Consider the following 19,812-nt stretch of genomic DNA (forward strand, 5'->3'; position numbering starts at 1 on the left):
CGTGACGCACGGTACCGCTCTTCTCTTCAACTCTCATTGTGGTATGAGTCTGCGCGTACTTACATCATTGAAACCCATCCGACAGGTCGCTCGCAGTCTCCTTAGTGCTCGAAGCCGTATCCCCACAAAGCAAGGCTTTTCTGCAGTCAGGACCATGAGCTCGCAATTCAACTTCATAGGTCAGCCAATCCCGGCGCCTCTGTGATGAGCGCACCCAATGCTTATCCTGATATTGCACTAGACATTGGAGGTACACTTCAGATCGCTCAAATATACCGTCTTCGGCCCTCATTGTTTTCGTGCTACAGTAAACTTGACCGACCCGGTCTTTCGTGGACGATACCATGGCAAGCGCAAGCATGACGGTGAGCCAATTCGACGAAGACGAAGCTCCAACGCAGACTATCAACTATGTAGATGACTTCTCGTCCATGCTCGAGCGAGCTCGAGCAGCTGGTGTTCGAGGTTTGATCATCACCGGCGGCAGTTTGCACGAATCGCAGGAAGCCTTGGATCTCGCGCGAGCGCATGGTCAGTATTGTTTATTGTCCAATTATCCTTACAAATGATTCCCCCTGATCAATACAGGCTTGCATGCCACCGTGGGCTGTCACCCGACACGGTCGGCAGAGTTCGATAAATATAAGGCCGGTCCCGAGGGCTACCTGAAGGCGCTCGACGAGGTTCTGTCACAGAATACTAAGGGTAAAGGTCCTGCTGTCGCCGTAGGAGAATGTGGTTTGGGCAAGTGCATTCTTTGTTGTCAACTTGTGGGGGTGGGCACCACCCGCCACCGGATCCGGCATATTTGTACATGTTTATGCCGCGCCAACAAGTGGACTTCGGGTGTCCCCGAATCGTCGTCCGGCAGGTGCACAATGGAGGGGTCATATCGCTTACCTTTGTATGGCAAAGTTGTTCAGAATTGTATGATCTACGCTGTAATTTACTTGAACTACGCTCAGTTCATTAGAGACAGCATGCAATTACTCGACAAAATAGGTCAGACTCGTTCTTGTCTTCTCTCAGCAGTTCATAGTCAAAGTGCGCGTCGGACCGCCTTAAAAAAGTCCATGTTCCAAGATTGTGATATTTTGAAGCAGTTCTGATACTTTACCCACTGACGCGAAGCAGACTCACTCACGGGGAACCCAGAGAAGGGAGAGTCTATAGCAATATAGAACACGACAACAGCAGCCGAGGATGAGAGGTTATGAGCAGCAAACACCTTCGTGGGGTCCTTGTGATGCCTGTTTACGCGCACCGGGTGAGAAGACCTTTATATCTGATGCACGCGCCGCTGGACCGTCGAGGTCGAGGAATAGGCGGTCGTGTCACACATGTCACAGTGCTTTTTGGCCCATGCGTGACTGATCGCATTTCTCTATCTCCTCCGTCATTTCTTCGTCCCCTGGCTCGCAAAATAGCGCGTTCGGAAGCTACATAAAATATCTACATTCTGTCGTCGGATTCCAACAATAGCACTTCCAGAAGCCACAAAATTGAGAATCTAGGCTTCCTCCCAATGAAATACTAAAATTCGACGTGGGATTGTAGCTGTGATTCGCCGCTTGCCGACGCACCTTATCCGGAAGCGAGAGTCAGAGAACTGACGGAGGAGATACGGAAACACTGCGGAACGGGCGCCAAAGCGTGACCACAACATGTACAAATATGCCGGATCCGGTGGCGGGTGGTGCCCACCCCCATGTCAAGATTCCCGTCCGCTGAACGTCACCTGACGTAGACTACGACCGCCTGCACTTCGCGTCCCAGGAAGTTCAGCAGAAGCATTTCCGTGAATGATATCTTGGCATCGTTCGATGCTTTTTCCTAACTAGTTCGTCACCGTGCAGGATCCCAGCTGTCCCTCGCCAAGAAGCACGAGCTGCCGCTGTTCTTGCACTCGAGGGCTGCGCACGCCGATTTCGTTCGGATTCTTCGCGATGAAGGGTTTGGCGAGGATGGCGGAATTGCAGCGGGCGCCAGAGGAGGCGTGGTCCACAGCTTTACCGGCACCGAGCAAGAGGCGAAAGAGTTGGTGAGTGCCCCTGAGATTAAGTCAGAGTAGCGACCTTATACGGGAGTTCTGCAGATGGATATGGGATTTCACATCGGGTGCGGCACATTTGTGGCGACTGCCTGTGCGTTCTGACTGACAGTGCGGTAGTATCAATGGCTGCTCGCTGAAGACCGAGGCAAACCTGAAGGTCGCAAAATCTGTACCACTCGATAAGCTCATGCTGGAGACAGGTAAGTCTGGAGCATCAAATATGGATACCTTGCTAAGACAAAATTGTCACCACTAGATGCCCCTTGGTGCAGTTGCACATCCAGTCACGCCTCGAAAGGGCTTCTGGACACTCTTCCGACTGACCTACGCGACCTATACCTACCCGCTGCTACCAAGCCGGAGAAATTCCAAGCTGGCAAGCCAGTGAAAGGGAGGAACGAACCAACCGCCATCGGCGCGGTCGCTTGGGTGCTATGCCAGCTGCACAATGTGACCATGCAGGAGCTCAGCGAGCAGGTCTGGCAAAACACCATCAAGGTCTTCGACTTGCAAGGCCTGTAGGCCTGCGAATTCTACTTCCTTGCTATTGTACAACATATGCAAGTGGTGTACAGCAAACATACCGTGCTAGTTAGGATCCATCTCCAGTCGTTCGTAATGACGGGTGTCCTGCCATGGCCGCCACCACGATTTGTGGCGGCGCTCGCTGGTGACCTTCCGGGCCTCGCCGTTCTTGATGATTTGGTACCTGCGTCCTCTCCATTCCACCTCGCTGCCGAAGATCGCGAGGAGGTATATGGGGAAGGCGAGCGCCTCCCTCGCTACCCATCCAGCGAGGAATTCCCACCGCAACGAAGGCGGCAGCGGGTGCCCCGCTAGTGATGCGTAGACATCGAGATCGATGTATAGCCATGGCACATAATGGAAGAAGAACGTGAAGAAGGGATGTATGCCCAATAAGCGACGCAGGGTGAGGCATCCAATAAGACAGAGCATGAGCGACTCCGTTATTGGTTCGATGAGCGTCGCGGCGAAGACCATGTGCTTTCGAACACGTATCCAGCGTACGCGCCGCCAGATGTAGTCCGCGAGGGACATGTTGCCGACCACGTTCTTCGCCACGTCGCACGACATGTCGTGGCGCAGCCCCAGCTCGTGCCAAAGCGCGCTCGCGATCATGTTGTCCTCGGCGAGGAACCTGCCGAAGGCTGCTAGTCCGCATAGGCCTTGCTGACGCGCACTGGAATCCGTGTCTGCGTTCGGGATCGGACGCAGCGAGCCGTTGACGCGTTCCAGGTCGGACCGACGGTACAAGCAGGACTTTCCAACGACGCAGGAGTCTACTGCGACTGTGTTGATTGCGATGTACATTTTGGCATGGTTGGTGTTGAGGAATGCTTCCTCGATGCGCGAGCCAACGCATGATTCGGAGGAGACGGCGTAGGGGACGTGATGGACTACGCCTATGCGACGTTTTGGGACCTTGGAAGGGGGAGGTTCCAGGATATCGACAGCTCGCGCAAGGGTGCCAGGATCGGCCATAACACCTGAGTCTATGACCCACAGGATATCGTACGCGGCCTCGCGGTAGCCCTGCATGAGGTTGTTGACCTTCGGGTTGATGCCTACTTCATCATCGCTAGAGCCTGGCAAATCATGAGCGAGAGAAAGAGAGGGAAACGACAGGCGCACCGACAAGGATTCTGGCATTTACATGAGGATACTTAGAGAGCAAGTCGCGCACGACTGTCAGCGCTTGATCGTGCTCATTGTCGACGCAGAGCAGCAGCTCAAACTTCGGGTAGTCTTGCGTGAAGGTAGACTCGAGGTTTTCGTAGAGGTTTGTGTCCAGTCCCTTGAGGGGACGAAGGATGGAGACTCCGGGGACGGACGAGGTGGGAGCGGATGCTAGAGGCGAACGCGGTCGTATCCGGAAGCGCTTCCGACTGGTATAGCTCAGCGAATAGTGAAAAGGCTTGTAGAACTGACACTCACGCTGACATGCATCCCAAGACACTCAAAAACCATAGCGCGCCATACCAAACCAGTCCTACCACGGAGAGTACGGAGACCGCAAGCTCCCATTTAGACCCTTCAACTGGCAGGTCGGACATTTAGGAAGACATGGGGGAGAAGAGTTGGGTACGAGAAAGATGGCCTGTAAGCCCAGTAAGCAGGCCGTGAGTTCACGCGTCGGCGCGGTGGCGGAGAAGTCCAAATTGGGGCCGCGGCACGGCGCGGCTGGCGTGCTCGCCGCCGGCCAAGGTCGGCGAACGCCTCAAATGGCAGGCTTTTTGTGCTCATACTTCCAGGAATCCTGCACTGGCGGTTACACAAGCGTTCCGAGGGCAGCTCAACTAGGAGTATAGACAAAAAGCCGATCATCCACCCATATAGTAACCGAAACATCATACGAAAATACAACGATAGAGAGAATATACCGCTACAGAATTACATCCGACGAACCGTGGGCCATCGCTGACAGCACGTCTACTTGAGGAACGCGCCATTTGTTTCCTGCAGCAACAGCTCGTACTCTGTCTGGAACTACAGCGAAGCATAAGTCCTCTGCGTCGATGAAGACGGTAAAATTACCACTTACGTTTACATACATGTTCTCCCAATGCTGCAGCGTCTTCGCAGAAAATTCCGCGTCCTGAGGGTCGATCACCGTCTTCTTGAGCCCGCTGGCCGCGGCCGCCTCGACCATCAACTGAACCTTGCACATCCGGTCCAGTGCGGCGAACAGGTAGACAGACTCATCCACCGTCTTGCCAACTAGATAACCCGGTTCAGCGCCGGCCAACAACGTTCGTTATCTCGCGTACTTACGCGTCATGAGACCGTGGTTCTGGAGGATGCAGGTGTTGCGCTTAGGCCCGAGCGCTTGCGCGATGTTCTCTCCCTCTTCCTGCGCTAGGACGACGCCGCCAAAGTTGTTGTACACGGCCAAGTTGTCGTGGAAGAAGCAAGCGTCCTGCGTCAAGATATCGATGGGCTTCCCGAAGACGGACCACGCCTTGCCATTGACCGAGTGGCAGTGGGCAGCAGCCTTGACGTCTGGACGCGCCTTGTGTATGGCGCTGTCTACGCGACCGTCAACATTGCTTTGAACACAGGTGAGTTAGCACGTACGGATGTGGAAGCCAGAGGTGTTTATGGGAAGCTGAGCGCCATGAGGGGAGACGTAGCCGTCGGGTCCTACGAGGACGAGGTGGGATTTCTGCACAGAGGTAAGGGTACGCTACCGAGCACCTTTATGCCGCGGACTTACGGTGATAACAGAAAAGTGAACCGCGAAGGGGTTCATCCAATAATGATCAGGGAGAACCGGGTCGCGAACCGTGATATGACCAGAGACACCTTCGCCGAATCCAAGCTTGCCCCAGTAGCGGAAAGCAGCGGCCATATGAGCCTGAGCATGTAAAGTGAGTTGCCTGCGTTGAAGCTCGAGGGTGGTGACATACCTTGATCCACTCGCGCTCATCGTAGGGACTGTCGAATTTCGGCACGGACGCAAGCTCGATGGTGCCCTCCTTGTTTCCGCGCCACGCCCTGCGCAGGGGATTCTCGTCGAGACCGTTCAGGCTCTGGTGAAACTTGCTGTCGCTAACCATGACGGTGAGGACCAAGGTGCTGCTGGTCTCGAGCTCTCCATCCTCTGGCCTTATCAGCGACACTGGTCAGCGGTGTCGGCATTCTCAAAGTCGTCGAGGAGGCGCTTATCGAGGACAAGAGGCGGGCCGCTGGATTCCGACCCACTCGCTTTCCCCTTTCGGGCAAGCGCCTCGATCGTCGAGTCGGCTCGCCGCACACTCGCCGCGGCCCCGGCGCGCCCGCCGCTCGCTGCAGCACCCACAACGTCGATGCAGGCGCTTACAGGACACAACAAACGACGCGGGGATCCACAGTTTGGACGCTCTCCGTCGCCGCGACGCGCTACGATGACGGCCACACCGCTGATCCAAGCGCGGCCTCGGGCGGCAGGATCATCATATCCAGGGGGCAACCAGCTGAGGGGTTCGGAGTTCGACAAATGCCCTTTGCGTTGCAGAATCAAAGGTTGGCCCTGACTCCCTCCTGCGAGAACGTGTGGCGCTGCTGCCCGCCGATCCCCCTGTGATCATGAAGCTCTCCCGGTTGCGCATCGAGGCGGAGGATGCCCAGCTCGAGACGGGCTGCGATGGGGAGGTTATTCGATGCCAGCGGGATCTCCTTCCCGTTGCCCCCCTTCCCGATGGACCCCGCAAGTGGGGCACATTTCACCTGCTTGGGTACTGGATTGCTGAAGGCTTTGGTGCGATGGCTTTTATCAAGTCTCGTGCATGTCAAGCTGACGTTCCCCTTCTCTCTGGAACTTGACAGGCATCAGGTAAGGAGACATCGGACTCATCGTGGGTTTCCCTTTGTTCTGAACAATTTCCAGTCAATATCAGACCGCGTCCACCGCAGTAGCAAGCGGCCTCTCCCCCGGTGCTACTATTGGTGCAGTCTTCCTTGGACATGGTCTCGTCTGTAAGTCGTCGCAATCGAATCTGCTGCCAGAACTCATCCGTCGTAGCCATCGCATGCGCACTCAACGCCTGGGTGGGCGCCACATATGGCATCAATTTTCCCGTCTTCGCGCGCGCCTCCTTTGGCATCCGCGGCACCACCCTCGCCGTCCTCTGCAGAGCCGTCTCCGCTATCGTCTGGTTTGGCACCCAGAGCTATCAAGGTACGGGCGAAAACACGAGGTTCCTTCGACGCACCCATCGAATCATCTCTCTTACCCCGCTCGCAGGAGGACAATGCGTCGCGGTCATGATCTCTGCCATATGGCCCTCATTCAAGCGCTTTCCTAACCATCTGCCGGAGAGCGCACATGTCACCTCATCGCAGCTGCTGTGCTTCTTGTACGTGTGCACGAATCATAAGCGTCCCATGACGAGGCTTTGCTGACCCCGGAACGGCAGTCTATTCTATCTGATGCAGCTGCCGTGCCTCTATATCCACATCTCGAAACTGCGATACCTCTTCCTTTTCAAGGTCATGATCATGGTGCGTATGAGGGTTTTGCTATAGCTCAAGAGTTGGGATAAAGCTGTTTATAGCCAATATTTGGCCTCACGCTATGTGAGTTGTCCTCACCGTCCGAATTCCTCGCCCGCGTCTGATTTTTTTGTCAGTTGGCTGGGCTGTAGGTCGCGCGCACGGCTTTGGCCCCATCTTCAGCGAGGGAACTGCTTCGGGAAGCATACCTCCCGCAGTGATGTTCTTCTCCGCAATGACCTCTGCCATAGCCGGGAAGGCGACTTTGGCGCTCAATATCTGCGTGAGTCTAGGCCTTTCCCCCTGGCGCCTTCGATTCGTTAACTTGATGATCTTCAGGACTTTACTCGCTACGCGAAGTCGTCACGAACGGCGGCGCTGACGAACGTGTTCGCGCTCACCGTGCCTGTTACACTTTGTGTGTATGTGTTCAACAAGAAGTTCACCGCGTTACGTCGTGCTTACGCCCTCCTAGTATCCTCGGCGTTGTAGTCACCTCCGCCGCGCAAGTAATTTACGGCGTCAGCACCTGGAACCCCCTCCAAGTCTGCGAACTGTGGAACAACCGACCCGCCCAATTCTTCGCCGGCTTCTGCTGGGCCCTCTCCGTCCTCGTCACCAACATCTCGGCGAACTCGACGGCGGTGGGGAACGATCTGGCGATCCTATTCCCGAAGTACGTGAACATACGGCGCGGGCAGTATATCTGCGCGGTGCTGGCGGTTGCGACGTGCCCGTGGACTATACAGAACTCGGCGACTTCGTTTACGGCATTTCTGTGAGTGACTCGCTATCCAGGGCATCACTCAAGCTGATAATCCATGCAGCGGTGGCTATTCAATTTTCTTGGGCCCAATTTGTGGCATCATGCTCGCAGACTACGTGCGTACTACGCTTCTCCTTACGTTCATCGTACTCACACTCGATGCAGTTCATCCTTAGACGACGATATATGAATCTGACAGCTCTCTATCGCCAGGGGCCAGCGCCGTACTGGTAAGAGAGATCTAATGATGTTCGCTTCTCAGGCGCTAATACCCCTTCAGGTACTGGCACGGATTCAACTTCCGCGCCATCGCTGCCTTCGCCCTGGCCTTGATACCCAACCTACCAGGCTTCGTCGAAAAAGTGAACCATCACAACAATATACCCAAGGCGGCGACGTATATATTGTGAGTCGCGCCGCTTCGCCTGTTCACCTGTTCACCTCTTCGCCACTTCGCCGCACCTGTTACCGTCGCTTACCATGACCGTCAGTTCTTGCGTCTGGCCCGTCGGCGTGCTGGTCGGCGCCGCCTTATACCTGATCTTCAGCGCGATATGGACGCCGAGCGCGATCCCGCGACCACCGTCGCCTGCCGTGAGTCGGTGCGACTCGACGATTGTTGACGAAAAATGCGACGATGTGCACAAGTGTGTCGACGGCAGTTAGATGCACTAATTTCGCTCGGGAGGAAGTATATAGTGTACATGGTATATTGTAACGACAAGGGTATATAGGAATGGAGGGAAGAAGTCTCAATAATTGTTCGCGAGTTAGGTATGGTCTTTGGTTGGCTGGGTACCGGCTTGCTCCTTTATAGCCGCATTCCCATATTCAAAACCTTTCAATCCCAAGAGGATTGTCTGCCGGTCTCGCTCAGCCTCGACCATTTGGACAAACCGCTCAAGCGACATATCCTGGACATTCTTGACTTTGTCAGGGTATACTCCAAGGGTGCGTTCCTGAAAGAGAGTTTGGATGTCCTGAGTCACACGCTGCCTCCCATACTTGGTGCGATTCTCGCGATTGTTGCTGAACCAGACTTCAACCTGCTTGAGATTCCTGTATACATGTTTCATCTTCCGAGCAAGGGGTAGCAAGACCAGTCATCATACCTGCCGGTGGCGGCGGCAATGACCGCCATGTAAGTCCAGCATGTTTTGGGGGTGAGTCCGGAGAACACCCACTCGCAGACGTTGACTTGCAATTGGGTGGCCACGGGATTCTCTTTGGGGATCTTCGTGGCTGCCGCGATTAAGGCAGCGCCGAGGCGTTGCTGCTGCTCCCTGATGCCGTCCGGTCGCCTGCGTAATCGCGCTGAGCGTATACGGGCCAGCTGTTGTGCGGAAGGCTGGGTGTATCGTGTTCGGTGTGTGAAAGGGAAGAGGGTGCCTCTGTGACGAGGAGTTTCCTTGGTAGCTTTTGCATGAGATACACTCGCGCCCAGTGGCGTATACTGCACTGCCTGGTCCGACATCGTGAGAGGTGGGGAGATGACCGCGAGTAGGGCAGGATTAACGACGAGCGCTGCAGGTACAGTCGAGAGCGGGGTAAGGGGTAGACCCTTGATTAAAGTAGTGGCGGGGCGTGTATGGAGGAAACTGGGTGTTGAGTTCTGAGGATCGCTTTACCTGGCTATATATACGCGAGAGAATTTCTGTGGGCGTCAGTAATGAGGGCCTTTGCACGCATCGCATTGAATTGTGGGCAGTGCATAGAAGCAATGGTGGGCGCTTTTAGAAGAGAAGAATAGAAGCGTAGAAAAGGCAGTGCATGAACGAACAATTCTACCTGATTTGGCAAGAGAATGAAGTTCGTGAACAATTTGAAGTTGATTGACTGATGTGATGGGAGACACGTGGGCGACGAGTGAACGCCAGTGGCGCGAAAGCGACTTGAACCCGGACTCGACGCATCTTCGCCACGTCGGGCGTGTGAGCCATCATTACCCAGTTCTTATTCAGTAGAAGAAACGAAGCATCCCAAAAAGACTTACACCGCTCATGTCAAGGTTTGGGAAGACGTCGTACCAGAGGGTGGCGCACGGAAATTCTCCTGTGGCTAACCTCTTCCCCCTGGGTATTGGCACGAATTCACCCTCCGCATCATCGCCGCCTTCGTCCTGGAACCAATCTTAGTCCCGCAAGGCTTCGCGGAGGAGTAACGATATACCCAAGGCGGCGACATATATATTGTAAGTTGCACTAGTTCGCCTCTTTGCCACTTAACAATAGACGGCCTTGGTTTAACAATCATTCGCGCACTGATCAGCGCCGCTATACGCTTACTGTTCAGCACGGTTGAGATGTCGAGCGCGGTCCCGCGACCATCGTCGCCTGCCATGAGCCGTTCCGACTCGACGACTTGTTGACGAAATTGCGACGTGAACAAGCGTGTCGACAGCAGTCAGATGGCTCGAATCAGCGAATGACTTATAAATTGTAAGTGATATAGTGTAACTATATGTAAATAGGAGAGCAGGATAAATGAGGAAATGACACAATCAAATGTCCACGACCAGTCGAGAGTAGATGTTGAGCAGTAATATGAAAGTGAAGGAGGCCCTAAGGACGATACGCAAGGCGCTCCATGCAGTGCAGACAGCTGTTGACCGCTTGCATATCGTCAGAGTGCAAGGGTGCCGGCGGCCTCCTTTGAGGCTTTGTGATTCGGCACAAAGCCTTCCACACCCAAGAGGATCGTTTGACGGTCCCGCTCGGCTTCCACAAGCTGTATAAGCCGCTCGAGGGTCATCTCCTCAACAGCGCGAACTTTCTCGGGATATACACGGATAGCCTTTCCAGGCTCCAGAAACCAAGGCCGTGCAAGCCCGGTAACGCGCTGCTTGCCCTTGATTGTGCGAAACTCTCGATTATTATCTTTCCATGTCCAGAGTTTTCGGTAAGGCCTTTGAAAGGTTTCAGTCAAAATGGGCGAGGTATATCGTATAGCTCACGTACTGGTTGGTGGCCAAGCCCAAGATCACGACGTGAGCGTGGTCAAAGAATGGGGTGTAACCGGAGAATATGCTCTCGATGACCTTGAGATTCACCGGGCATTGGCGAAGCCCTTTGTCCTTAGTTTCTGGAATCATATTCACCGCGCGGCCCAAGCTGTTTAGCAGTTCCATCTGCTGCTGCCGTGTACAGGGCCGTCGATAAGCCAACTGCTGGCGCCGCATTTTGGCAGCGGTGATGGTCGAGCGGTGCGAAAAGCGGATCAATGTGCCCCTGGAAGAGTTATGTTCCTTGGTGGTGCCGGACAGCGACACGGAGGCACCCAGAGGTGTGTGTCGTACAGCGGGCTCAGTCGACATGGAAGATAGAATGGGGGTTGACACAACAGAGGCGTCCTTGAAAACGCCGAGAGACAACGAAGACGGTGTAGAGTGGCGAGGAGTGAGGAGCTAGTCGACGGAATCTTAGGTTTCTCTGCCTCTTTGCCCTTCCTATATATATGCGAGGAGGTTGCTGTGGGCGCAAGTGTAAAGGCCTTCACAAATAGTGGGCAGTGCATCAGGATTGCTAGAAGCCATTAGAAGAGAAGAATAGAAGCGCAGAAAAGGCAGTGAATGGACGGGCACTTCTACTTGATTTGGCAAGTGGATGGAGGTTGGGAGCAAGTTGAAGTTGATTGATCTGATGGGAAACACGTGGGTGACGAGAGAACGTCAATGGCGCGGAGGTTGTCTTGAACCTGGATTCGACGCGTCCTCGCCATGTCGGACGTGCGATCCGTCATCATCCAGTCCGTCTTCAACCGAAGGAACGCAGCAGGCAACCTAGAAGAGACCTACATCGCCCATGTCAAGGTCTGGGAAGACGCCGGACCGGAGGGTGGCGGACGGAAACCGCGATACATCTTGCTTTCCCGTACGTGAAATGGAGCGAGAGACGCGCAGCCTGAAGCTCAGAATGCAGAATCGAACAATGGGAGCGGGTTCATCCACAAGTCGAAGATGAACAACAATGGGACGTTTTCTGTGGGCAAGACATGGAGACTACCCGAGCTGCGCGGCGTCAATGTCATTAACGTGTGTATGCAACCTCATCATCCCCCACAGACATGCTGAACGGCCGTAGCCATCCAACTTCAGCATCACGCTGTCCAGAACGTATCGCTGGGAGACGGAAGATGCTCTCGAACAGCGGAACTTTGTCGAGGCGCTTGTACGGCTCTTCCACACGGTCACCAATGGACAGGCGCCTTTGCGTGTGGAGGGGATTGCTGTGCCGGAACAACCAGGTGCGCCTCTATCTTCCTCATTCTTCACGTTGATATTCACCCTTCACAGTCGCCGGACGACAACCGATCCAGAATGACTACTACATGGCACGCTCACCCTCCCCCAATGCTGTCCCGGCCCCAACACCATCTCGAAGAATGCGTGCGCCCACAGAACGTCAGCAAAGACCACAGACATCGGAACGCGATTACGATCAGGGCCAACGCATCCCCTCTCCCGCACCTCGCTCCCAATCGCGTGCCGGTCCATCCACCTCTCGACCTGCTTCTCCTGCCCAATCGAGCCGAAGTTATGGTCGACCTCCCGCTTCTTCGCGAAGACGGGACGAGTCTGTCTCACGCATGCGACCTCCCTCTCCCACCCACTCCACGACAAGTACAGCTTCGCGCCCCTCGCGTGCGCGTCCCCCGCCCGTATCGTCTTCGTCTGCTAATGCAGCGATGATGCCGCCACCACCTTCAACTACCAGAAGCACCTTCGCAACTCACCCCGCATCTTCTTCGAATTTGAGAACCTCGGACGTCACACAGCAGCGCTCTGTGAGCCAGGCTTCTTCGTTCGACGATCAGTCGATGCACAGCGTTCCGAACGGCTACCCCTCTTCCTTACGCCCGGGCGGAGGAGCGACATCACCCGCGCCAGAAACTCGTTCGCGAAAGCAGTCTAGCCGCTCAGCGGTCGACACACAGCCTCCTCCTCCACCAGCTGCTGAGCCCAGGTTACCTCCGCCACAAAAGGAGATCCAGCAAGCTGCGCCCCAACGACGAGACCAGAAAGTCCGCATCTCCTTCTTTGACCACGCGAACCAAGCGACGGTCGACAGGTTACTGGCGGAAGGAGCCGAGGATCTGGAAGGCGAGGGCGAGGATGAGAGCGCTCAGGCCACGTTGGCGAACGTTGAGGAGATGATCGAGGGTTACGAGTACGCCACGGACGATGTTATCGGCAGGAAAACCTCAAGAGGGGCCGCAGATCTCATTCAAGCACGATTGCTAGAAGAGCTGGCTGCATTGGATAAGGTGCGTGCTCGCTTCGTCGATCTCGGGCTGTCGCTCACTCGTAGCAGGCGAATATACATTCGTTCTTGGAGTCGGACGATCGTATAGGCACCGTGCTGAACTATGTCGACAAAGCTCTCGCCGAGCTCGACAACATGGACAGTATGGTGACATCGTACAAAATCCATCTCAACGTTCGTCTTCCTCTATCACATCTTCATTGAGCGTCGCTCAAATACTGCGCAGGCCGTCAGCGAGGACATATCCTTTATCCAAGGCCAGAATCGTGGCTTGCAAGTGCAGACGCAGAACCAACATGCGCTCCTTGGCGAGCTGCAGAACCTTTTGGTGCGTCTCGTCATAGCCGCGATGTACTCTCGTTCACACATGTCCTCGTAGCAAACCGTGCAAGTCAGCCAGCAGACCCTGGTCGCGCTGACACAAGAGTCGCTGGAGAAGCCCTCAGGGATACAAAACCTGGAAGAGGCTGCCGCGGAGCTGTACAAGGCACTGCAAGCTGCGAAGGACCGAGGTGCGCTTGATTGGGCTCGTGCCACAATCGATTTACTGACCCGTCCGCAGACATGGCCGCGACGATGGAGCGCCTCGAGAGCTATCATACGCACAACTCGCAGTTCTGCAAGCGTATATTGGACTATCTGACAATCATGTTCACCGCTCAGGTACGTTCTCATGCATGTGTAGACGAGTAGACTGTTGACAAGGCTTGTAGTCCAAAATGCTCTTGGGCGACTTCAACGGCGTGCTCAGGAATAATGGCCGCCTCAGTATCGTGCCGCATATTGAGATGGAGCAGTACCTTGGCAGATATGCTGGACTAATGCTCTACCTCAAGGAGATGGATGAGGCGATATATGCGAAGCTCTGCGCTGTACGTCCGCGGTGTATGGTGTCGGGACGCCGACTTATGCATATTACAGGCCTATTTCTCAGCTGCGAGCGAGCTGCACTCGACGCAGGTCCGAGCACTTCTGAATGGCTATCTTGCGACCATCAAGAAGGCGTCGGAGGATGAGCAGGATCAAGGTAAGTATCGTCTTTCAGACAACCCTTTCCTAACTGACCGATCGTCGAAGGCTTCGGCGCTCCTAACCCCTCCAGCGGCATCAACAAGTCCAACCTACGACGCGCAGGCACCGTCCTCCGCGAAGGCCGCAAAGACAAGGAGAAGCCCTCATCCGGCGACACCGCTGCCGCCGACGCCCTGTCCCGCATCCTTGAAGAGACTATGCCCATCGTCACACGCGAGAGCGAGTTCATCGCGGACTTCCTGCAGATCAACGAGGCGGGGCTGACCTTCGCCGACTATATGGGCATGGATAACTACTTCCGGAGGCAGGCGGCGAGGCAGGCAGGGTTGAGCCAGACGACGATGAAGCTTGTAAGGGGGGCGTTGGATCTGATCTTTGGGTTCTTGCCGATGGAGTTGAAGGGGTGGCTGGATGCGGCGTTGGCGAAGGATAACACGTACGTGCTCGTTGTTCGAGTCGTGACGTTCGCGGCTGAACTATCGTCGTAGGCAAATCGTCGGCATGCAGGTTGTCGTCGAACGCTTCGTGGCCGACGCCGAGGAGCGCGGACAACAATTCATGGTCAGCATCTTGAGCAAGCAGCAGCAGAGATTGAAGGGCCTGTTCGACCGCCACGTCGTAAGTAGAACAATACCTAGAGCTGCTTCGCATGCAGCTGATAAGCCCTCCCCGCAGAACGAGCAGATCAAGAACATCAGCCAGACGAAGATGACGACCAAGAAGCGGCAGGGCGTCGCGCCCTTCGTCAAGTACTTCCCTGTATACATCAGCCGTATCGAGAGCCAGCTCGTCGGGGCCGAGTCGACGGAAGTTCGCGTCAATGTGGACACGGCGTACGAACGCATCGTGCAGGGCATGTTCGACGCTCTGAAGGCGATGGCGAAGATGGACGGCGAGGACGAAGATAAGGGGCAATTGAATTACCACGTCGTTCTCATCGGTGAATATTTCGTGCATACGAACAAACGAATTTTTCTGATCTCTTTGCAGAGAATATGCACCACTTCGTGGCGGAAACATCGCAGATCTCTGTTGGTTCCGCTTCGAGCTTCCTCAAGCGTGCGAAGGGCATGTACGAAGAGAACCTGAACGCCTACGTCAAGATTGTCCTTCGGCGGCCTTTCGCGAAGATCATCGTGGGTGTCTTGCCTAATGCACATAACGCTACCTTACTAAATTCTCCCAGGACTTCTTCGAGGGCGTGGAACGCAATCTCAAGACGACCGCCCCGGCACAGATATCTAACATGCCTGGCTACGGCAAATCGGCTCTCAAGAAGGTCGTGAAGGAGTACGACGCCAAGGATATTCGCAAGCACGTCGACGCCCTGTTCAAGCGCGTGGAGAAGCACTTCGACGAGGCGTCCGAGAAGGCGATGGCGGCCGAGACGGGTGGCATTCCCCCAGGGACTGTCATGGTCGGTGTATGGAAGGCGTGCGAGGAGGAGCTGCTGCGCATCACTGAGCTCTTCAACAAGCGGCTCGCGCAATGCTACGCGGAGAGCGGCGTGTCCCTCGACTATACCCCGGCAGACGTCGAGGCGGCCTTCCGCCGCCACCGGTTGTAAGGCGCACGTTCACTGGACTGTCGATATTTTTATGTCTTGATTGGATTCTATTCTGCGCTACGCGATGCATTGACTAAGGGAACGTACGCAAGCCAAGTGTAAGCAGTACCAAACTGTATCAATGTACATGTGAGTTCTGGAGTCCGTTGGATGTCCGTACGAGGCACCGTCTATGCATGGCTCGTATGGCTAGATAATTGACGCGTTTAAATGGCTGGCTGGGGGAAGGACGGCGCGGCGCCCGAGTCGTGGGGGTTGGGCAAGTTCTCAGCGTAAGGGGTGCGGGGCTGCGCCACGCTGGCCTGCGATTGGAACGACGTCGTGGAAGCCGCGGCAGCAGGGTTTGTGGCCACCGGCTCGGCCGCCTTGTTCTTGTTCATGTACCCCATGACAGCCGGGCCATATGAGTTCCATAGGTTCATCGCGGTCTGCACGGGGGAGGTGGCAGTTGCCGGCTGAGTTTGTCCCTGCTGGGCGGCGGCCTGCTGGTTCGCTTTTGTGACGCCTCCCTGGACCAAGCCCCAGAGGGCGCCAATCTTGTCGGTCACGAACGCTACCGTGTTGCTCTGAACGGCAGCGATGCTCTTGTCGATGTCGGCCTCATTCTTGGTGAAGTAGGGCGAGATGTAGGTGTTGTACACCCAAGTCGAACCCTGGTCACACGAGTGAGATTGTTCTGCCGCGTATCGGGTGATAGGTACTCACCGAGAGTTGGGGGAGGGAAAGGAAGAGCAGGAACAGGGTTTTGAGCTCCCAGTAGAATGGACTCCTGCGTGCTGAGTGAGGGGGACGCGTGACATCTTAGTGTGCGAGACTTACCAGCTGATGAAGGACTCGAGGGTGTACTCGAACGTCATGAAGGCCCCCATGACTACCCAGTACTGCGCGTACTGGGCGACATCTTGCTCGGAGAGGGGGCGATGATTAAGCGCCCGCCACGTCCGGAAGCAGGGGAGGAGGAATGCGAACCAGGCGCTGGGGGCGACGTGTCAGGCTTTGTGGGTGGCATAAGTAGCAAAATGCGTACCAGAGAAGATGGGAGAGCAGGGACATCAACATGGTGGCAGTTGTAGGAAGAGAGGGGAAGGGGAGAAGAGAGGCTGCACTGCAGCGGACGTGGACAGGTTTAGAGGCTTGACGCTGTCCTGACGCGCCTCCCCGGCGTCCGGCGCGATCATCACGCCGGGGCCGCTTGGACAGCCGACTGATGTTGAACTTAGCCGTTACGGCGCACGAGCGGTCGCGCTTCGTCGCTCCTCCTCATCGCTTCCACGCGGGAAAATTCGTCCATACGAGGGTCCTGTATATCCTGCGTTTGGCATGCTCTATCGATGTAGCTGACTACCAGCGTCATACCACGACACGCCCCAGGCGCGCGAAGCACACCTGATTGCCAATCTCCTTTGTGCGCTCCGATGTTCGTGAACTTCTGAACGCTCACATGGGCCCGCCAATCCAGACCCTCTTCAATGCTGCTGCGTTCCGTCATGGACCGCACAAATGAAGACGCCGCAATTATCTGCGTGGATCTATCGTTTACATGCCCATCAAACACCAGGACGCCACGCCCCCTCCTCGGGCGTCTACTATATAAGAAGCAGACTCTGGACTCTACTGCTTTGCTCAACGGTTGCTTGACCTCCATCCCTGATATCTCCGCTTCTCCCGTCTTTCGCGCAGCCACATATTCACTCCCCTAGACCTCTGACATCTTACTTCTTCTCACTTGACCTCCTCTACTCCGACGCTCGGACGCGACGATGGCGCCCACCTACCTACGCCAGCTGCTGGCAGTCCTCACCGAGCAGGTCGACAAGATCGAAGGCCTTGCAGAGAAGAAGGGTCTCCAGGGGTACCCCTCCCTCGACGACCTCCCCGACGCCAAGCAGGACGAATTCACCACCGACCCAGAGGTCGTGCAGGCCGCTTATCTCGCTACCTCCGCCGCCTCGCAACTCGCCGCAACCTTGAAGCCAAGCGGGCTGCAGGCGTACGAGCGCGCTGCTGCGGTACGCATCCATCCATGCATCAGAGACAGCGGCGCTGGGTACTGAATGGCGACATCCTCTGTAGTACTATCAGTCTACTGCGATGCGTATTGTCTCCGAGGCGTGCGTGCCGGAGATTCTGAGGGAGGCGGGCCCGCAGGGGTTGCACGTAAAGGACATCGCTGCGTATACGGGGACGAACGTGAAGGTCCTGAGTACGTCCGATATCTCCATCCCTACTCATCGCTTCTTCATCTCATCGCGATCTCAGGCCGCGCTCTTCGCTGCCTCTGCACGAACTATGTCTTCAAGGAGGTGCGCTTCGTCTTGTTCTATCCATTCGACGTCACCCTGTTGACCGGCTACCAAACCTCCCAGCTTTCCCCGGATGTATTCGCCCACAATCGCCCGTCGGCCGTCGTGGACACGCAGAAGCCCGTCGACCTCGTCGTGAAGCACGCCATGTAGGTTATCTCGTCCATCTATCGGTGCCGAGTAATTCGCGATACTGACTGGCCGTACAGTGAGAAGAAGAAGACGATTGATGCCTACCCGCACGGAGTATCCGCCGTGCATGGGGAGAGGTACGAGGATACCAATGGGATCCTCGCGGTGCTGGATCACAAGTGCGTGTTTCTCCTTTGATCATTGCTACCTTGAATCTGGTCCCTTTCGAACGGAGTGAAGGCGACGGAGACTGATGTTGTCGCAGCACGGACGAGATGTACAAGGGCGCGGCGTACATGGCCGACAATGTGCTCGCGGACAACTACAAGAAGGCGCCCGTGTCGACGGCCTTCCAGACCGACGATGAGATATGGAAGTGGATGGAGCGCTACCCGGGCTTCTTGCAGCGCATCCAGATGGTCATGATGGGATGGACCAGCTTGTACCCGCACAAGAAGAACATGCATGGTGCGATCTCCCCCCCTTTAAACTTCGGTCCTATCTGACGAGTTCTACAGGCTTTGACTGGGCAGCCCTCCCGAAAGACGCATTGGTCGTCGATGTGGGCACTGGTGTTGGCACTGAGGCCGAGAGGATAGCGCGGAAGGGACCTCAACTCAAGGTCATCGGTCAGGATCGCGCACAAACCATTGACGAGGTTGCTATTCCAGTATGCCTGCTTCCGTACTCGCGTCACTGCACACGCTGACATCTTCTCAGAGATGGAAAGCGGACCCCTCGCTGAAGCCGATGTACGAGTCTGGTCAAGTTCGCCTGGAAGGTAGGGTTGTCCTCACCCGCATAAACATTCTCCTCATCTCATCACTTCAACAGCGCACAGCTTCTTCGACGACCAGCCCGCGCACGTCGCCCAACACGCCGCCGTCTTCTACCTGCGCTACATCACACACGACTGGCCGCTCGAGGAAAATCTGAAGATCCTCAAGAAGCTGCACGCCGCGGCCGCCCCCGACACGCTTCTCGTCCTCGCGGAGCAGGTCGTGCCGTACGCGTGCCCCGCACCCTCTTCGCTCGTCTTCGAGGGCATGAACAGCCTGAACCCGCCTGCGCCGCTCCTACCGAACCTGGGCCAGGCGTTCTCGGAGGTGTATCTGATGGACTTGACGATGGCGGTGCTGGCGAATGGGCAGGAGCGGACGATTGGGGAGTTGAAGGAGATGACGGAGGCGGCGGGGTGGCAGATTGTGCGGATTCATCAGACGCCCGGGTGCTGCTTTGGGGAGATTGTCTGCAAGAAGATTTAGGGAGAAACGCAGTTGAGGGTTGATGATGATGGACAGCTTCAACAGCTATGTCTGGTCATGAATTCATTGTACTCTACTACATAGCCTAGGCAGTTTGACAATCAATGCTGAGAAGACTTAAGAGGGAAACACAATGGATGTATCTGTTGGGATTTGTTTGACTTGTTGACGTCTGTCAACAAGGTCACGTTTCATCGACGAATGGAAAATTTCGGGCCGCGGGAGCGATCGGGCCGTGGGGAAGCGCGAAATGCGTGGTAGGGCGGCGTCGAGGACGGTGTCGAGGGGCCGCTTCGGACAAGTCAGACGAAGAGGAGAGATTCGAGAAGAATGTCTTGCGCCACGGCGGCTCGGGGACAGTTTTGAGGGGCAGAATGGAGGGAATCAGGGCCTAGAAATGCTGTATTTTCGCGATAGGGTCAGGCGGGTGGTGTGGTTGGC

General features: G+C 55.8%; 8 protein-coding genes across 8 annotated transcripts; 4 read left to right on the top strand and 4 right to left on the bottom strand.

Moving 5' to 3' along the window:
* Positions 1 to 154: 154 nt before the first annotated feature.
* On the top strand, positions 155 to 2,575 carry SCHCODRAFT_02663253 (Mg-dependent DNase; the record flags this gene model as incomplete). The annotated part of the gene is made up of 9 exons (XM_003038542.1): positions 155 to 179; positions 309 to 365; positions 418 to 531; positions 589 to 744; positions 1,748 to 1,798; positions 1,857 to 2,041; positions 2,096 to 2,118; positions 2,171 to 2,253; positions 2,310 to 2,575. 9 exons carry the CDS (start codon positions 155 to 157, stop codon positions 2,573 to 2,575), a joined length of 960 nt encoding a protein of 319 aa, XP_003038588.1.
* On the bottom strand, positions 2,408 to 4,213 carry SCHCODRAFT_02684563 (uncharacterized protein). The gene is made up of 3 exons (XM_003037207.2): positions 4,010 to 4,213; positions 3,707 to 3,960; positions 2,408 to 3,660 (listed from the first exon to the last, which is right to left on the bottom strand). The coding sequence occupies exons 1-3, from the start codon at positions 4,126 to 4,128 to the stop codon at positions 2,642 to 2,644; spliced, it is 1,392 nt and encodes a 463-aa protein (XP_003037253.2). The 5' UTR covers positions 4,129 to 4,213; the 3' UTR covers positions 2,408 to 2,641.
* A 348-nt stretch (positions 4,214 to 4,561) lies between these two features.
* Positions 4,562 to 5,631, bottom strand: SCHCODRAFT_013425 (arad-like aldolase/epimerase; the record flags this gene model as incomplete). The annotated part of the gene is made up of 6 exons (XM_003037206.1): positions 4,562 to 4,582; positions 4,617 to 4,792; positions 4,847 to 5,101; positions 5,150 to 5,237; positions 5,289 to 5,429; positions 5,482 to 5,631. 6 exons carry the CDS (start codon positions 5,629 to 5,631, stop codon positions 4,562 to 4,564), a joined length of 831 nt encoding a protein of 276 aa, XP_003037252.1.
* Positions 5,632 to 6,139: 508 nt separating this feature from the next.
* On the top strand, positions 6,140 to 9,494 carry SCHCODRAFT_02675646 (NCS1 nucleoside transporter family; the record flags this gene model as incomplete). Its single annotated transcript, XM_003038541.2, has 19 exons — positions 6,140 to 6,311; positions 6,380 to 6,386; positions 6,441 to 6,529; positions 6,576 to 6,731; positions 6,798 to 6,909; positions 6,970 to 7,054; positions 7,108 to 7,129; positions 7,183 to 7,328; positions 7,385 to 7,467; positions 7,521 to 7,823; positions 7,873 to 7,927; positions 7,977 to 8,041; positions 8,092 to 8,217; positions 8,303 to 8,405; positions 8,546 to 8,762; positions 8,900 to 8,952; positions 9,002 to 9,177; positions 9,256 to 9,286; positions 9,342 to 9,494. 19 exons carry the CDS (start codon positions 6,140 to 6,142, stop codon positions 9,360 to 9,362), a joined length of 2,022 nt encoding a protein of 673 aa, XP_003038587.1. The 3' UTR covers positions 9,363 to 9,494.
* Positions 9,495 to 10,433: 939 nt separating this feature from the next.
* SCHCODRAFT_02675647 (uncharacterized protein) lies at positions 10,434 to 11,420 on the bottom strand (the record flags this gene model as incomplete). The annotated part of the gene is made up of 2 exons (XM_003037205.2): positions 10,769 to 11,420; positions 10,434 to 10,716 (listed from the first exon to the last, which is right to left on the bottom strand). Exons 1-2 carry the CDS (start codon positions 11,122 to 11,124, stop codon positions 10,434 to 10,436), a joined length of 639 nt encoding a protein of 212 aa, XP_003037251.1. The 5' UTR covers positions 11,125 to 11,420.
* Positions 11,421 to 11,504: 84 nt separating this feature from the next.
* On the top strand, positions 11,505 to 15,948 carry SCHCODRAFT_01230453 (uncharacterized protein). Its single transcript, XM_050341291.1, has 15 exons — positions 11,505 to 11,680; positions 11,729 to 11,841; positions 11,891 to 12,053; positions 12,103 to 13,073; positions 13,121 to 13,246; positions 13,299 to 13,400; positions 13,452 to 13,584; positions 13,635 to 13,735; positions 13,786 to 13,944; positions 13,994 to 14,099; positions 14,150 to 14,540; positions 14,593 to 14,722; positions 14,780 to 15,044; positions 15,095 to 15,240; positions 15,291 to 15,948. The coding sequence occupies exons 1-15, from the start codon at positions 11,527 to 11,529 to the stop codon at positions 15,669 to 15,671; spliced, it is 3,441 nt and encodes a 1,146-aa protein (XP_050202324.1). The 5' UTR covers positions 11,505 to 11,526; the 3' UTR covers positions 15,672 to 15,948.
* On the bottom strand, positions 15,878 to 16,769 carry SCHCODRAFT_02744600 (uncharacterized protein; the record flags this gene model as incomplete). Its single annotated transcript, XM_003037204.2, has 4 exons — positions 16,699 to 16,769; positions 16,491 to 16,646; positions 16,377 to 16,440; positions 15,878 to 16,324 (listed from the first exon to the last, which is right to left on the bottom strand). The coding sequence occupies exons 1-4, from the start codon at positions 16,728 to 16,730 to the stop codon at positions 15,878 to 15,880; spliced, it is 699 nt and encodes a 232-aa protein (XP_003037250.1). The 5' UTR covers positions 16,731 to 16,769.
* Positions 16,770 to 17,131: 362 nt separating this feature from the next.
* On the top strand, positions 17,132 to 19,500 carry SCHCODRAFT_02611853 (S-adenosyl-L-methionine-dependent methyltransferase). Its single transcript, XM_050344500.1, has 9 exons — positions 17,132 to 17,680; positions 17,745 to 17,874; positions 17,931 to 17,974; positions 18,038 to 18,123; positions 18,184 to 18,285; positions 18,372 to 18,574; positions 18,625 to 18,776; positions 18,827 to 18,887; positions 18,941 to 19,500. The coding sequence occupies exons 1-9, from the start codon at positions 17,432 to 17,434 to the stop codon at positions 19,369 to 19,371; spliced, it is 1,458 nt and encodes a 485-aa protein (XP_050202325.1). The 5' UTR covers positions 17,132 to 17,431; the 3' UTR covers positions 19,372 to 19,500.
* Positions 19,501 to 19,812: the final 312 nt, after the last annotated feature.

The sequence above is a fragment of the Schizophyllum commune genome (genome assembly GCF_000143185.2).
Source record: "Schizophyllum commune H4-8 unplaced genomic scaffold SCHCOscaffold_2, whole genome shotgun sequence".
Taxonomy (NCBI): domain Eukaryota; kingdom Fungi; phylum Basidiomycota; class Agaricomycetes; order Agaricales; family Schizophyllaceae; genus Schizophyllum; species Schizophyllum commune.